Raw genomic sequence first — 17189 nt, 5'->3', positions numbered from 1 at the left:
AGATTCAATGAATGTGATTCCGAAGAGCTAATATCTAACAACACATATTAAGTGTCTTGGATATTTAAAGCAGAAGTTCTCATTTCAGCAATCCGTGCTAAGACAAGGGGAAATGTGTATCAAGTAAAACAAAAAGAAGGTCAGTTGCCAGTGCTCAATTCTTCCCTGAGTTATCAAACAAGAGGAAGGGGCAGGTATCACACTGATACTTATAAGACTCCCTGGAAATCTAAATGCCCATGAAAAATAAGGCACTCCCCCCAGAACTGTGGGATGGACTCTTGCTGCTGGGAAGGGGTGCATCAGCACTCTATTAAAAATCAACAGATAAAGCTTGGTTAGGGTGGCAAGGAAGAGCTCTTCACTAAGCCTTGCTTCCCATTAGGTAATCTGAGATGTTTTCAGCTATTTGAAAGAACAAATCATTTCAGTGCTTTAGAGTTAGTTGGTTATTCAAGACCAACATATAACATATCCCAGTCCACACAGGAAGCTGCCTTATACTGAGTCAGACCTTGGGTGTCAACACAGACAGGCAGTGGCTATCCATGGTTTAAGACAGGAATTTTTCTCTATTCTACCTGCAGGTGTCCAGGACTGAACCTGGGACCTTCTGCATGCAGCTGCCCTATGACTGAGCCACAATCCTCCTAAAATGCTGACAAAAGGAAGTCTGTTACTATAGCATTTCCAAGTTAGGAAAGCTAGCAATGTGCCCATTGAGATATGACACCTTGGGTGCAATCCTAACCCCTTATGTCAGTGCTTTCCAGCACTGGCATAGCGGTGCCAATGGTGCATGTGCTGCATCCTGCAGTTGGGTGTCACTCATGGAGGCCTCCTCAGAGTAAAGGAATGTTTGTTCCCTTACCACAGAGCTGCATTGCCCTTATGTCAGTGTTGGAAAGCACTGACATAAGGGGTTAGGATTGAGCCCTTGACTGTAAACATTTAAACTAGTGCAACGTTTTGTGCTGTTGATCTGCACGGCCCTCGTTACCACTAGGGAGCTGTCTTATACTGAGTCAGGCCATTGGGCAGTCTAGCCAAGTGACCTGTGACTGGTAGCTGTTCTCCAAGGTCTCTTATGCAAGGGCATTTTTAAAGTCCTGCTAAAGTTCCTTCAGCTGGGTATGCCAAAGTCTGGCCCTGTGAGCCATACTGATACACATTTTACTAATAGTTATTTTCATCATTAATCTTGTAAATATTTCACAACTGTCAGATTCAAAGAAAAAAAATTATAATCAATGTACTTATTTTGGAAGGTTTAGAGTTACAGGAACAGTTTGCGTATGGAGTGATAATTTTTGTCATGCTTATGTGCAAACTGCTAGCAGTGCAAGTTATGAGATAACTGCTATTTCTTTTGGAACATGATTACCATTTGCAGGGATCACCTTATCGACCTCTGGCGTAACCCTACGAAAGAACTTGTGACCATGAGAGTCAGTGTTGACAAAGACATACCCTGGAGGAGATGGGTAAGTTGCTGGGCAGATCTCTTGTTTCTTTGGAGTATATTCTGTACGGTAAATGGTTCCATCTTCAAAAGGTGCTGGTTTAGAAAGAGCCCTCTTTAAAGGTTTGTAGCTCTGAGTTGGGACGATACTGTGTGGTACATAGTGAGCTCTGAAGGTGGTCATAGCGTCAAATTTCCCAGGAAGCTTTGGCATTTCCTGGGGTCTCTTGACAATTTCTGGCTGATGGACTTCCCAAGCTTGAAAGTCATCCCTCATGGTTGTGTTTCCTTGGAAAGGAGCATTATTTCTTCTGCTCTTTTCTAATGGCCGCATAAGGACAACTGGATTGATGTCATGTGGCATATAAGCAAGGTGGGTTGTGGAGTTCAAATCCATGTTGCCGGTGGGTGGAATGTATTCTTTTGCTTTGTGGACTTCAGGTAGGGAAACCACCCATGGTTGGTAACTATCACGGAATTCTGTACGTCCATCAAAAAGAGCCTTTGATTCCTCTTTAGTCTGTTGAGGCTTGAAGCTTTTTGGAAGTTCCCCCAGAAGCCCTCTAAAATCACACCGGTGTGTTGTGACGTCCTCGAAGGGTTGGGTATTTGGCCTGTATTCTTCTTTTGCCTTGTGAGCCATAAATTTTGGCTCTAACTGATGAGGAACATAATCACTGCGGTGACTTGTAACACTGTTAAAAGGCTGGTTTGAAAGCTTCATCGCAACAATAGGCTTATAGCTTTTTCGTGGGGCAAGTTCCCTCTGGAAAAAGGCATCTTGAAATGTAGTGGCATTTCCAAACTTTTCTGTGGGCGGTTGGTAGGTGTTCTCCACTTTATTGGGCTCCCTTCTTTGAATTTCCCAGGCCCTATAGTCATCTAAGACAAAAACAATATTTACAAGTAGCATCTGGACAGGAGCCCTTATTTCCTATATCGATGGGCCAGAGGGCAGAACAGTTGCAACCTACGTGAGCCTGTGTCCGGCTTCTAACATGACTACTATTAATGACACTTATTGGCATGTTTGATTGCTTCCTCCAACCACTTGTGGGTCAGAAAAATCTGAGTAAGGGCATGCCTACCCTATAAATCTGTCTCATTTATACCAAGGGGACTTGCGGTTTGGTACATGTACTGAGCATTTACTGTTACAGATCCCTAGCCTCTCCCAAATATGCACAACTACCATTCCTCAAATTCACTGAGAAGAGAGAGTGGGTGTCACAGCAGTTTAAGTCAGCAATGGAGACATGCCTTAGCAGGACACTAAACTTTAGCATTAGAGTCTATGGGTGGTGGTAAGTGAGAATGCGCACTTAGGGAGACTTCAGTCCACTGTCAAGAGACAGGCTCCCTGATATTAGAGGGCAGTTTCCTAGACAGCACAAAAGCCAGCTCAGCCAGTAACTCTCCAGCATGGCAACTGGCAACATTACTATGCTGCTAGTTGCTTGTTTCGGTAAAAGCAGCACGTTATTACCTTGGTAAGTGGGAATGGTATGGAGTTTTCCTCCTCTAGAATATTTCCGCTCTAAAGGTCTTAATATTGTCACTGGTTGTATTTTGTGAGCATTATAATCCCTTCTGTAAGTGGTTCCCAGGTCAATATCTCCAGTCCTTGGTTTGTACTCCTCTAGAACACGAACAGGCCGATTTGCCAACTCGTATGGAACATAGTCGGACCTGGAGTGGGAAAACACAAAGCAATCAATGTAAATGACTAACGTCAGTGATAATATGTCACAAAACTGAGTTGAGGTATTAAAGAACTAACTTTTTGAAAGCTACAACAAATGCTGATGCCACATCCCACTTGGGAAACGGCTGTAACAGTCTGATCCGAACAGTGCCCTATGCGGCTGGAACAGGTGTTCTGGCAGTATAGCATGCTTTATGGCTGTTGCAAAGACAACACAGCTGGCAGTGACCAGTCAGCTGTGCATGGCAATGGAACTAGACACCCACCACCTGAGGTAAGGCTGTACAGGGGGCAGAAGGGAGGGAGAGAGGCAATGAAACAGGATGGCATGGAGAGAATGGGGAGGCAAGGGGGTCACACTGGGAGGGAGGCCAATTCAGTGGCAGTGACACCCACCAAATCCTTAGCCTTACCTGGGGCAAGGCAACAAATGTTCCCTTATCCCGAAGAGGCCTCAACATGGCAAAACTGTGGAATACAATGGACACTACATTGACAACACTGCGTGGGGAGTTGCAGTGGATTTGGCCGTTAATTAATCTGCTTGATTACAAAGTCATTTAGGCTGCAATCCAAAGTCCCTTGCGCCAGCCCAAGAGTGTAACAAAAGTGCCATAATGCACTTTTGTGCCACTCTGAAGGGAGTTAGGCTAGCGCACGGATGCATGGTGGCCTCTCTGCACAGCTGCAGGCACTGGAGGATGGGTGGGTTGTGCCGGCCAAGCTTGGCCAGTGCAGGGGTCTGAGAGGGTGTGGGGAGGGCAGGGAGGAGGCCGGCGTGAGGCATTCTGGGGTGGGGGGAGGGTAGGCAGTGAGCATTCCTGGGGGCTGATGGGCGGGGAGCAGGAGGCGGGGCCAGGACCCAGCCATTATGCCAGATCCTGACCCCCATTCCTGGGTGGCACAGAGCATCTTCTGGCTGCTCCATTCTGCTCAAATCTGTGCCATCTTCTGAGGTGGCTCAGATCCGAGTAGACCCATTGGGGCTGCTGCAGCGCAACACAGGGTAAAGGGAAGTGATTCCTCTTGCCTCGAGCTGTGCTCCTTTCGGCCCCAAACTTGTGCTGGATACAGTACAGGCATGCCAGCCTGCCTGTCTCCAGTGCAAGTTAGGATTGGGCTGCTAATCAATTTAAAAGATGCCCTCAGTTAATCCAGCTGCAATTTTTAAAATGCGGTGGATTATTTTTTCATTCATTTATCTATAAAAACGATGGCTGGCAAATGCCAGCTTAAAAAAGGCCTTCCTCTTCTAAGATGCCTCTTCTGCTGTGTTTAAGAATGCTTTTCCTCCCTTCAGAACTTCTGTTTTATTTCCATGCAAAGTTATTTGGCTCTGTCTGCTACAACTCATACCACAAATTGATGAGATTCCTTCAATTTGGCGACATTCCTAATAACAATATGGGTCCAATTATTTATTAGTCATTTCAAATGTCTGATTAACATTGTCAGGTCATGTGATTTCCAGAGCCAAGTCTCCTCAGTCTCACCCCCTCCCCTCCCAATGATTTATTGGGATTGGATTTATGACTTGGATTTATGACTATGAAATACTTGCCTGAAAGTTGAGATTCCTTCCATTTTCCCCCCATGCGTTCGGTACTCCTGTTTCGGCTTGAGGCTCTGGGTAGCGGGGAGATTGCTATACTGAGGAAACTTGTCTATGTATTCTGTTGTGAGGTACACATCTCCATGGTCATAAATCCTCGTGGGATTATGAGGGCAATGGTGGCGCCTGGGATTTAATAAAAAAATATATAAAATAATAATAGAAAGGAGAAAACATAAATTAAAGGCAATATACGGACAAATAGGACAGGCAGAGATGGAGGTGAAGCTACTTCCTGAAGTTTTAAATGCTGCAATGGCTTTCAGCGTAGAGCATGTGATTTGCTCTAACCTGGTCAAAGAGACCTAAACTGAACGGAGCGGAACTAAATCGCACGTATTTGCTCTTTGCTCCTCTTTTGCTAAAGGCCCAAATCTTTCTACTCCTAACATTCATATTTTCAAAGTATCTGCTGTTTAGCAGCAAGTGTGGCAACTAAACTCTCTTGGTTCCCTTGCAGTGTATCTTGCTGAATGGCAGCAGCTGTGGGGACCCAGCAGCTTTCTAGGGACTCAGGCAGTGGTTGTTCCCAGAACAGCTATTACAACCAAACTGAATCTGACCCATGTGCAAAACAAGTGCTCTGCCACTGAGTAATGGCCTTGCTAACAGTATGTTATACTCCATCTTAGCTCTGCTGTCTTTCTCCTGGTGCCCATCTCTGTTCTTTCTGTCTCGGTGCTTTCGCCTGCTCTCTCCCACTTTTGCTTGCACTGCTGGGTTGCCACAGTATTAACAGCAGGCAGCGCCACAGATCTTTTGGAAGTACATTAATGCCTCTCCTTCTGCCCAGATCTCGTTCAGCACCACATGCTTATTTTTTCCTCCAGATCTGATCATCAGTAGCATAGCATAGCAACGGGGGTAGGAGGGGTGTGTGCCACCCAAGGTACCAGCCAGGTTTCAGCAATAAGAGGGTGCTAAGGAGGTGACAGTGTTGCTCGCACCCCGAATGTCCCAGCCTCAGACATGCCACAGCCCTGCTAGTCGGAGGCTCAGTTGTCACCAAAGAACAGCGAGCAGGAGACCCAGCGGTGCTTGCACACAGACTACTTCAGATGTCCCCTTCATTGGCTTCAAGATCTAATTTTTCACCTGGTCTACGCAAGCAGCAGAATGAAGCAGAAATGAAGTGGAAGAATGGAGTGCTTTGACTTCAGACAGCAGGTGAAGGGTCAATCTTCCTGCAGACAAAAAACTAGCACAGCAAGGAACAAGTTGAACCAGAACCTCTCCCTATGACACATTTGGTTTTTGCTTGCAGGAAAGTTTTTAAATGGGAAGCATTCAGAAAAATGCAGCATCCTGTGGTCAGAAGTAGCTTCAGGACTCTGCCACCTCAGTTGCTGTATGAGTATATCAGGACGCCTATGAATTCCCCTAGCTTGAGGCGCTGTAACACTGTAGACTGCAATGAAGACACACCAACAGATGCAACCAAACTATGGCCCACACTTCGTTTTCTCAGGCAGCAAGAATCCTCCAAGAGACATCCTTCCATTGCCATCCCCATCAGCAACAAAAGATTTCTTGTGGTTTAAAAAAGGAATCACTGCAACACCATCAGGACTGAAGTTCATTGGCCATTTTCAAACAGATTCCTTAATAAGGCCACTGTAGATCCTGCTGCCAAAAATTTAAAAAGAAAACACACACACATATATTTGGATGTAGTAGTTCTGAAGACTTTCAGCTCCTCCAGTAACCTCAGTTCCCTAATGCTGACAAGCAGAAAAACTCCTACAAGCAAGATTTATGGGCACTGAAACCTCTCATGGAAACTCAGCAGACCTTCTAAAAAGAGAAATGATATCAACAGCATTAACATGTCAGCAAGTATTTACTCCTGAAGACAAGAAAGTCTTGTTGGAGTAGCTGGAGTCCCTGGTATCCCTTCTGTTGAAAGCTGCTGAAGACTGTATTCCTCTCAGTAAAACATTTTGGTAATGACCTGAGCAAAACCACTGTTAGTTGGCATCCTTCAGTCTCAGAAGACTATGGTGTCACGCTCTGAATGGTGGTTCTGGAACAGAGTGTCCTCTCCAGTGCATGAAGCCTGGGTAAAGTAGGTATGGAGGATAGGCTGTTACCCATGCAGCAAATCCCCCCTCTCCACGTTGCTGAAATGGTCCAATGGAAAGGCAGAGGCCAATACGGTTGGTTCCAGTGGCGTCGCAGGAGTTGCCAGAACGTGACTGTGTTCAGCCATGAACTGCCTCAGGGACTCCGGCTCCGGATTTTGCCTCGAGGTTGACTCCTGAAGCCTTTTCCATAACTGGATGTAGCCACAAGGCAGTGGAGGTTTGGGATCAGAGTTTTCCTTCTCTCAGATGAGCTGCCTTCCCAGGCTGACGAGCCCCATCTACCCGGTGGCTGTTTAGTCGCCTCTTATGACAAGTACAGCCAAACTGAGGGCCTATTCTTATCCCCAGCCCCCAGGGGATAAAACCACTGTACTGAGATGAGAAATAATGATTGTTCTGTGTCCACTTCCAAGGGGCTTCCTGACTAGGAGCTGGAAGTGGAAAGGGGATGAAGATAAAACTCAGGGGAGCCTGAGCTGGGCTCCTACTACATTTTTACCACACTCTTCCTCCCAGGAGTTCAGGCAGCATGAAAGGTGCCCCATTTCATCCTCTCAACAGGCATGTGAGATGATGAGTCTGACTGTAAGAGAGTATTGAGCTTCATGGCTAAGCAAGGATTTAACTCAGGTCACCCTAATCTTGGTCCACCATTCAACACAATGGGCTCCAGCCTTTCCATCAAAGGCTATCTATAGAGTTGGCCAGGAAGGAGAGAGGGGTTCAGCCCAAAGGCTCAGTGCAGGGAACAGCACTGAGGAGGGTGGCAGGACAAACCACCCTCTGTCACTGAGGTCACCTTCTTGGGGCAGGTACCCAAAATCCCAACACACATCAAAGGGGAATGCTGCTGAAGGCTCATGCCACAACAGGTCAATTTGCCTTTAAGGTTTCACTGTCTCTTTGCTTCTGTTGTGTCCGACAGTTTATCCACCATGTTGATTTACAATTACAGTACACCCAAGGAGGCACCTTTAAAGTTCACTCTGAACCTAAACCTTCAAGTGAAATATCCTTCAATTAAAATAACCTCACCTTCTGGCTGTCTGCTTCTCCCTCTGAAGTTGTCAGGGAATGAGAGTGCTGTTTGGGATGCGATGAATTGTGACATCAGAAGAAGACAGACCAGTCATCCATCTCCCTGGCTCCCTCTAGTCTCTCTTTCTCTCTCTCTTCTTTTTCCTCTCTCTTTCACTTTATAAATTCTGGCCAACTTTTCTCTGAAAGCAGTTTTTCAAAGTCTAAATCTCATCTTTAGCTTTTTACATTCAAACTTATCTTTTTCAATGTTCTAAAAACTAATCCAAACCTTTGGTGTGTCATTTGAACGTGATCATTTAATTCTTCATGTTTTTTCCTGTAAAAGCTAATACCAGAATAAACAGCGCACCAGGATTTTCCAGAAAAACTCTTCGTACTCCAGTGTCGCTCATAGTATTGAGATGTTAATAAGATTCAAGTTTTCAAATTAATCATGTCTGTTAGCTTTAATGTAGGCTTGAAAAAGCTGCTCATTTAGTTGAGTGATGGGGAAATCAAGACCAAGTAAGGACAGTGTGAGGCCTCCCTGTGGGGGAGGGGAGGGCCTGCCCAGCCTTTCCGAGGGGGACCCCATGGTGGAGGCCTCAGACTAGTTCCCCCACAAGAAGGGGGGGTTGCGTCACCCGGTTCCCCCTCTTTGGGTTGGCAGCATTTGCCAGTCAGGAGCAGGGGCTGCCAGCAGCAGATCCTCCTGTCTGCTCTGTTAACTCCCAACTGCCTTGTCATCCCTGGCCTCTAGGTTTATGTAGGGCAGACCTCTCCCCTTTGGCCCCTCCCCTTCCCTCACTCTGTTTCCCTCCCACCTCCTCTCACCTGGAGCTGCCAGGGTTGTTCCTGAGAGGGCTGGGAAGGCTGCTGCCTCTGCTCTGGTCCAGCAGCCTTCTCCCTTGGTAAGTTGGGGGCTCGCGGGAGAAGGGGAACCCTGACAGACAGTAATTTGGAAACAGAGCTGGCTCTCCCCCCCCTTTTCAAATTGTTGATAACTAACTCAGGTATGTCTTGGCAGATGAACTATCAAAAATTTATTCTGGCAAGTACCGCAGATATTCGCCTATAAGTCAATCCCACAGATAAGTCAAGGGCAGGTTTGAGCCAACAATCATGAAATTTTCTGTGACCCTTGGATAAGTCGGAGGTTAAACTTAGGGGGGTGTCTGACTATAGTTTTTTCTGGTTTTACTCGAGGCCAGATCCTGAAAAATAACCCACCACTAATTGTTACCTAAGAACTGTAGTCTCTAATTTATTAAAAACATAGTAAAATATAATAAGATACATTTTTATTCTTTTTTAAATTCTGGTCTTCATCACCTTTTTGTAAGCACTGTCAGAGTAAGTGCAGTGTAAACAACATACCAGTAAAACAGTGGTTCCCAACCTGGTATTCATGTACTCCCAGGGATACTCAATAGGACCTTAAGGGGTACTTGAAAAAGAATGGAATAATGGTAGAAAAAGGCAGGTCATGCTCCAGAATGCCTTGCAAGACAGGAATGCCTTGCAAGGACCAGCAAGGCAGGAAGGGAGGTAGCTAGTTGGCTGTGAAAGCCCCACCAATAGCTAGTTTTTGGTCATCAATTCATGTATGAACCAGTGATTGAAAACCAGCACAGTAAAAAAGTTGAAATATAATATGGAAAGTGATCAATCACCCAGAATTTCTCTGCACACTTCTGGTGCAAAACAGTGCAAAGGCAGAGTCTTCTGTTCTTCAAACAGATAAAAAGAAAAAAACCATAATAAATACATGAAGTCTGGGCTTTCATATAGAGGAGATGAGGGCTTGTATTATTAATTACAAACATTTTGCTAATATGAAGGGTACAATTTGTGGAAATGGGCTGCCAAGGGATATGCAAGTGAAAAAGGCTGGGAACCACTGCAGGAGAACCATGAATCAAATCTACCTTTAAGGTGTCTGGTGTGTTAAGCCAGAAGCTCTATGTACAACATACAACCCCTAACACATAACTGGGAGTGTGCAATTCAATTCACAGCAGAGAGATGGAGCTGCATATATTTGCAACCCTTTTTACTCAGAAGTAGACCCACTGCTTTCCATGGGTGTTACTCTTAAGTAAGGGTGCACTGAATGGTAGCCTGCTTCAGATGGAAAGGAAGATTCCCATCCTGGTGTTTCCAAAAACAGACCTGCTTTGCAAGCATTTGCCAAGCAGAACCAGGCTGCAGCAGAAGGAAGGAGAATAAAAGGTTAACACATTGCTTCTAAGGAGCTGTGCCTGCGTGCCTGCCTGCTGCTTGAGAAACTTGGTGCCAGTCTGAAAGGCTAAAAAAAAAGCATACCAAAGAGGCCCTGATAGACCCTGCAGAGGAGTTTTTTACAGAGGTTTTTCTCACTATGTTTGGCCCTCTCTGTAACATGTAACTTCGCTGGCTGGCTTGAATCACCTGGAGCTATTTCTTGTCCACATTCCCTGCTTGTTGGGACTGCATACACTGTGCTAACTAGTGCAGGGTTGCTGGGTGTTCAATCTTTTGGAGCAAAGCCTCAGAGCAGCCAACTTTTTGGTCCCATCCTGCTCTGTGATAGTCTATACTGAATATTATCATCTTCTTTTTAATCATATGTAGGGCAATGTGTCTTTCTGCCATAAACTGCTATTAATACATTTTTATTCATTATATAAAACAGCACATGCCAAAGTCTTGAAGTCTTCTTGCTCCTCCAAGACTAAAGATAATCTTCAGACATTCATACAATATCTAGTGCCCCCACCCCCATACAGGAAAGCCTTTTAGATCAGTCTGTAGTTGGATGCATGCGTTACTGTTTAAATGCTTCCCTGCACACAAAAAACAACAACTCACTGTAAGAGAAATCTAGTTATGATATGATACACTTGCCTGTGTAGGGAGGAGAGTTGAGTTTTTGTTTGCTTACTTTTTTTTTTTTTTTGCTTACTTTGGGGAATATTGACACATGAAATCCTGTTTAATGTATAAAGTGGGATGAGTAGATGGGTGTAAGTCACCACGTCAAAGTATATCAGGCGATCGATCCACTCTTTGTGCCAAGGGAGTCAGTGGGTTTGAAAAGCACCAAATATGTCCTCTTCTACACCCCTTTGCCCTCTCAAATCATGCTGCAGTCCTGCAAAGTCCTGGAGGACAAGTCTATCAATGGCTGGTAGCATGCTAATTCAGTAGAGCCTCTGTGTTCAGAAATGGACAGCAGATGCTGAGAATGTACAGCTGAGGAAAGCTACCATCTTCCTACCCTGCTTGTGAGGCATAGCTGCTGTAGGGAACAGGATGCTGGAGGGGGTGGAGCTTGGTTTTATCTGCAAGGCTGTTCCCAAGTTGCTAGGACTCTCCTACAAAAACACCTATCTCTACGGGACGTGATCCCCTTGCTTGACCACATCAGAGAACCTCAAGGCATAGGCTGGTGGAGCTGTCATAGCAGCAAGACTGAAATAGGTGCTCCATCTCCAACCTTGGCCTGGAGTCACCAAAAATCAGCAGCAATCGCCAGGAGAGGACTAGAAGCAATCCTAGATATTTTAACAGGCCCAACTACTGGACTTCTTAGTGTCCTTGGCATAATGATATTGTGTCATGCTGAAAAAATATTTTCCAGGACTATCTTCTATAAGAGTTGGCAACACTAGACTTGAAAGGAGATAGTAAACACTAAAAGGAGTTTAAGGAAAGGAGACCAGTTCTTGTATATCTTAAATGTTCCCATGTACGAACAAATATGGCTCTTGTGCTTTGGCTGGGAGGGAGCCTGGCTATTGTTTGGGTTATTTCACGTTTCTGAGGGCCAAAATTCATGTCCTGCATTTGCAGACTACTTGACACTTGTATCAGGAAGACAATGGAAACATCCCATGCCCAGTTGTAATTGATACCTGGTGGAGGTTCAAAATACATCATGTCAAAACAAGGCAGCAGTTCTTTATGTTCCTAGGAAAACTGTGAGGGATCCAACACTTATTTTGGACAAATGCTGTTTCAGGAACATTTTTGTGGTTAAAACAATGAACTTGCCTCTGAATTTTCCTTTTACAAACTTTGGTCAGGCCTTGCACCAGGCACGAACAAATGGAATCCCTCACTCCCCACAAAATTCTTTAATAAAATTATGTACAAATTGGTTCGGAGTCTGTATCCTATGGCAATTGATCAACATAATTCTATGTCCCTTTATTTGTGAACGCCAATATGAACTATCTATACTACAAAATTATATTGTTGTTACACCACTTCCACTGTTATAGTCCATCCATTCCCCTCCCTCCCAAAACCCACAAATCTTGGAAACTGCCATTTCATGAAGTTACTGAGATTTCTGTCATCAGTCCATAGCCCTCATCACAGAACTACAACTCTAATCAGGGATATAGCACTTGGGTGAAACCCCTTTCCTTGTGCTACTTTCCCTGTTAAAATCCCATCCCCCAAAGCTACTATTTGCCACATGGGGCAGAACAAAAATACCTGTATATTTTGTCCTGTGGGGCAAACAGCAGGGGGTGGGGTAATTTTAATTGAGTAAACAATGTACACATATAGGCTGTTTTAAAAAAATTCCTCCGTCAGTGACTTGCCCATCTGAATGTATCAGAGTGCTGCAACAGCTCTTAACACTTTAGAAAACTGCAGGAGATCATATTCATGATTCTCTTGCTGCACATCTAGTTCATTCTCAAGGGCTTTCAAAGCTGTGTCTCCATAAAAATAGAACATGGGAATGCCGCGATTGGGACTGGTACCATGGCAAGGGCAAAGTACTAAAGTCCCCCTCCCACACACGCTTCTAACTCTCTTTGTGCGTTATTTTGGAAAGAAAAATAAACAGGCCACATTACACATTCCGCGTAACATCTAGCTTGACCCTTAGGTACAGATGCAGGCATGTTTTTTTCTGTTGTACTGAACTGCTGAACTCAGACAATCATAGCAAGCAGTATGTACACAGTCTCAGTAAGTTGTGAAGTAACTCACCATAGGGAAAAGAAAATCTGTGTACGTTAAACCTTCAACCATTTCCAAGCAAATGCTAATGTTTATTAAATGAAAGAATGCAGCCCTCTTAACACCTACAAAGGTTGTCCTATGGGTATCAAAGACTAGCTATTCAAAGTGTGTGTATTGTGTTTATAGATGAGAATAATGGCAGAGGTCCCTTTCTAAAAGCAAAGTGCCAAAAAAAAGCGTACTGTGCATTTCTCTATTGTTTCTTTTCCTCCTGGTCTCTCTAATGTGTGTATTATTTGACTCCCCAGGCAACAAATCCCAAACAACAACTTGTCCCATTGAAACAGACACCATGCAGGGCTGCCGCAAAAGCACAGCACATTCAATTTGCTCCCTAAATCAATAACTACTTGAGATTTTATCGACCACAAAATTGTTGGCAGTGTTTGTTTTTGAAATTACTTGTTTGTGTGCATGTTTCACAGGGCTTTCTGTTCTATGTGCTTCACTGCCGAACTTGGCAACACACTCACTTGGCTTGAAGCTCTGTTGCTCTTCCAGTGTCATGTCACTCAATGTTTACATTGGCCATGATCCAAAGAGCTGTTTAGGTTCATGCAGTGGAATTTTATTCTCTTTTTTTCCTTTGAAAAGCTGACAAGCACACCTCACATGTCTCAAACTTCTTTTGAAACGCTGCTCAGAAGCATTTCAAAAGCAGTTTGCCATGCAGCATGACAGACTGTGGGCTGAGGATACTTAAAAACAAGTCAAAGGCCCCCTGGGGCTGATAGATATATCACCATTCTTGGCTTCTGGTCACTGTTTCTAAGCCACTACCTATTGCAAGGATCCACTTACTTCAATAATGAAAATATAAATATCCTTCATTAACTTGTTTTTGCCTCTTTTGTTGGCTGCTTGCTCTGTGATCACTTGTTAATTGTAGTTTAATTCTGCTCATAGTTGACAATTGAGGACCCAATCCTATTCAACTTTCCAGCACTAGTGTAGCCACAATGCAGCCCTGAAGTAAGGGAACAAATTTCCATACTTTGAGGAGGTCTCTGTGACTGCCTCCCCACCACAGGATGCAGTGCACGCCCCACTGGTACAGCTGCACCGGCACTGGAAAATTGGATAGGATTTAGCCCTGAGTTGACAATCTCATAGTTGACAATCAGCTGACAATCTGAGAACCTATGTAGTTAAATTGTTTTAAACTTGCATGTAGTATACATTTTGAGCCATCTTGGTGTTCTCTTAAGTGGAACAGAAAAGTAGCACAGAAGTATTTTAAACATATATAAACACATGTAGATTGCAACTAGCAAGGTGGAGCTAGAGACAGGTCCTGAAAAGATGTTTTCTAGAGCCAGCTAAATGCTGCCAGAACAGAAGTTTGAACCACCAGAGGAATAGGCAGAAGATGTCCCAGGGCCCAATCCTATCCAACTTTCCAGTGCCAGTGCAGCTGCAATACAGCCGCAAGGCTAGGGTACAAACATTCTCTTACCTTCTGGAGGCCTCCATAACTATCCTCCCACCACAGGATGCAGCACACACTCCATTGTGTGTGGCTACACCAGGGCTGAAAAGTTGGATAGGATTTGGCCCACAGATTATTCCATCACTCTTTCAATAGCAACTACGTTGCTGGAACTGATCTCATACAATGCTTCTGTTTTCTCCTTGACATGGCCTTGATTTGGATATGCCTACTGCCTAGGGATTGTAGAAATGGGAGCTTGGGCTCCCCAAAACATTGCTGTGTAGACATTAAGTCACATCAGTGTTTGCTGGTCCTCTGAGAGCTGCGGCACATTTATTTCCTGAGTTAAAATTTGATGCAATAGCCAAGACATGCTGTGAGCATGAGTGTTTAGGAATCCATGTGCACATACAGGTAGCCCCAAATGTTATGTATTTGGTGCAGGTAGATTATTTTAATGCATGCGCTGCCCTAAAGAACATCTGGTAGCGGCTCTCCACGGCTGTTCCCCTCTGCACTAATGTATCTGATACATTTTCCTTTGTGTCCTCCTATCAGTCTTGTGAGATCACTCAGGCTTAGGGCCCAATCCTATCCAATTTTCCAGTGCCGGTGCAACTGTGCCAATGGGCATGCACTGCATCTTGTGGTGGGGCAGCAGTCACAGAGGCCTCCTTAAGGTATGGGAACATTTGTTCCCTTACCTTGGAGCTGCAATGCGGCTGCACTGGTGCTGGAAAGTTGGATAGGATTGGGCCCTTAACTGAGAGAGAAAGCAATTGCTTACAATGAAGGCCGTGGTCAAATAAAGCTTTTTACACTTAACATTTTGCCTACTTCCTTGGTAGGCATTTTCAAAGGACAAACCTACAACAGCAAACAGCTCCTTAAACTACCTAGTGTAACTGATGTTCTGATCTTAAAGTCCCAAGTACTTGTTATTCTACCTCAGTTCTTAAAGTCCCAGATACTTGTATTTTTGAGTGCTAGTGACTGAGGGCCAAATCCTATCCAAGTTTCCAACCCTGGTGTAGCCATGCCAGTGGGGTTTGTGCTGCATCCTATGCAGGCCTCCACAAGTTATGGAGACCTCCACAAGGTTAGGGAACATTTGTTCACTTGTTTAGGGGCTGCACTAGAGCTGGAAAGTTGGATAGGATTGGGCCCTAAGAGTCATTTACACTCAACGTGTCTCCTCTCTCCTGTTCATGTTGGTTTTTTGATGTTTATCAAATATCTATGGCCTCTCTATAAAAGTAGTAGTAGGTGAAACATCAGGTGAGAACCACTTCATTAGACTGCAGTCTATCAGCCTGAACATTGTTTATTTCAATGTCATGAGCGGTGGCCGTGAAAGTGCAGTGGTTCCCAAACTGTGAGTCTTGGCTCCCTAGGGAGCCACAGAAACCAGCCAGGGGAGCTGCAGAATCCATGCAAAAACAGTGCTGCCCTACCAATGTATAGAATTGTAGCACTAGGTCTCACTCCTATCCAGTTTTCTAGTGCCAGTGCAAGCATGCCAATGGGGTGTGCACTGCATCTTGTGGCTGGCAGGCAGTCACAGAGGCTACCTCAAGGTATGGGAACATTTGTTCCCTAATCTAGGGGCTGTATTTCTGTTAAAGTTGGATAGGATTGGGCCCCTAATGGGAAGCCATGGGCCCAGTAGGTCAATAGAGCCACCAGTCAAAAAGGTTTGGGAACTACTACTGCCTTAGTATTCATATCAGTGGTTCCCAAAATGTGGGGTGGGACCAAACTGGTTTGCAACCTGATTTTTGGTGGGTTGACAAGCTGACAGCCGACAAGGAAAATGCATTGAGCCCCATGGAAACCCAAAAGGAGCAGAATGTGCAAGTCTATTTATGAGCAGGTGAAGGTGCCTCGGCCCTCTTTGAGGCACCGAGGGGCGCACAAGGCCATAGGAATGGTCCCAATCAGATGAATGTGGAGCTTAGCAAATGCACCCTCTTGCTTCAGAGCCCGCATGTGAAGCAGATTGGGGGCTTCGGAGAGTCCCCTGCTCAGGGGGGGAGGGACCAGGTGTTGTCTCTCAGCCTACCTCACAGGGTTGTTGTGAAGATAAACATGGAGGCAGGAGGGAAAGCTGCATAACCCCCTGGCCCCAAACCATAGTGCAGGAAGGACAACTGAGAACTGCAAGCAAACAGAGCCCAGCCCTCTGCATGTCTACTCAGAGGTAAGTCCCTTTACAGTCAATGGGGCTTACTCCCAGCTAAGTGTGCATAGGATGGCAGCCCTACAGCCCAATCCTGTGGGTGTGTACTCAGAAGTAAGCCCCATTACAGTCAATGGGGCTTACTCTCAGGTAGCCTTAGAGCCTAACCCTATGCATGTCTACTCAGAAGTAAGCCCCATTAGCGCCAATGGTGCTTACTCCTACGTAAGTGTGGACAGGCTCGTAGCCACAGTGCAGCCTCCCACAGACAAGTGTAGGGAAGGGCGTCACGTGTGAATGGCGCACCAGAGTCAGGGGACACCTGAGGAGAGGGTGGCTGTGGCGTCAGAGCAGAGGGGCCGCTGTCCCCCGCCCCCCTTACCCGCAGGTGCAGATCTGGCACAGGCACTGCGGCGGCTGCTTCATCTTCCTCCGTGCCGACCGACGACCCTTCAGCGGCTGCCTCACGCGCACCTCTCAAGTGCCTCCTCCCAGCTGTAACCAAGGAAGCGTCGCGTCGCTTAGCAACGCCACCGCGGCCTCTCCGCATGCGCGAGCCGCGCAGCCCCTCCTCTCCCGGCAGTAACTCAGGCAGCGCCGCGTCGCTTAGCAACGCGCTCGCGGCGTCTGCGCGTGCGTACAGCCCCCGCCCCTCCGTCGGATTCCGATT

At 45.6% G+C, this 17189-nt stretch overlaps 1 protein-coding gene across 1 annotated transcript; it reads right to left on the bottom strand.

Annotated features, from left to right (window-relative positions):
- Positions 1-1346: 1346 nt before the first annotated feature.
- On the bottom strand, positions 1347-17069 carry SAXO2 (stabilizer of axonemal microtubules 2). Its single transcript, XM_066635418.1, has 5 exons — positions 16902-17069; positions 6430-6494; positions 4729-4905; positions 2949-3151; positions 1347-2344 (listed from the first exon to the last, which is right to left on the bottom strand). The coding sequence occupies exons 1-5, from the start codon at positions 17067-17069 to the stop codon at positions 1347-1349; spliced, it is 1611 nt and encodes a 536-aa protein (XP_066491515.1).
- Positions 17070-17189: the final 120 nt, after the last annotated feature.

Source organism: Tiliqua scincoides, chromosome 8, assembly GCF_035046505.1.
Source record: "Tiliqua scincoides isolate rTilSci1 chromosome 8, rTilSci1.hap2, whole genome shotgun sequence".
In the NCBI taxonomy this organism is placed as follows: domain Eukaryota; kingdom Metazoa; phylum Chordata; class Lepidosauria; order Squamata; family Scincidae; genus Tiliqua; species Tiliqua scincoides.
This window is presented reverse-complemented; position numbering and strand designations above follow the sequence as displayed.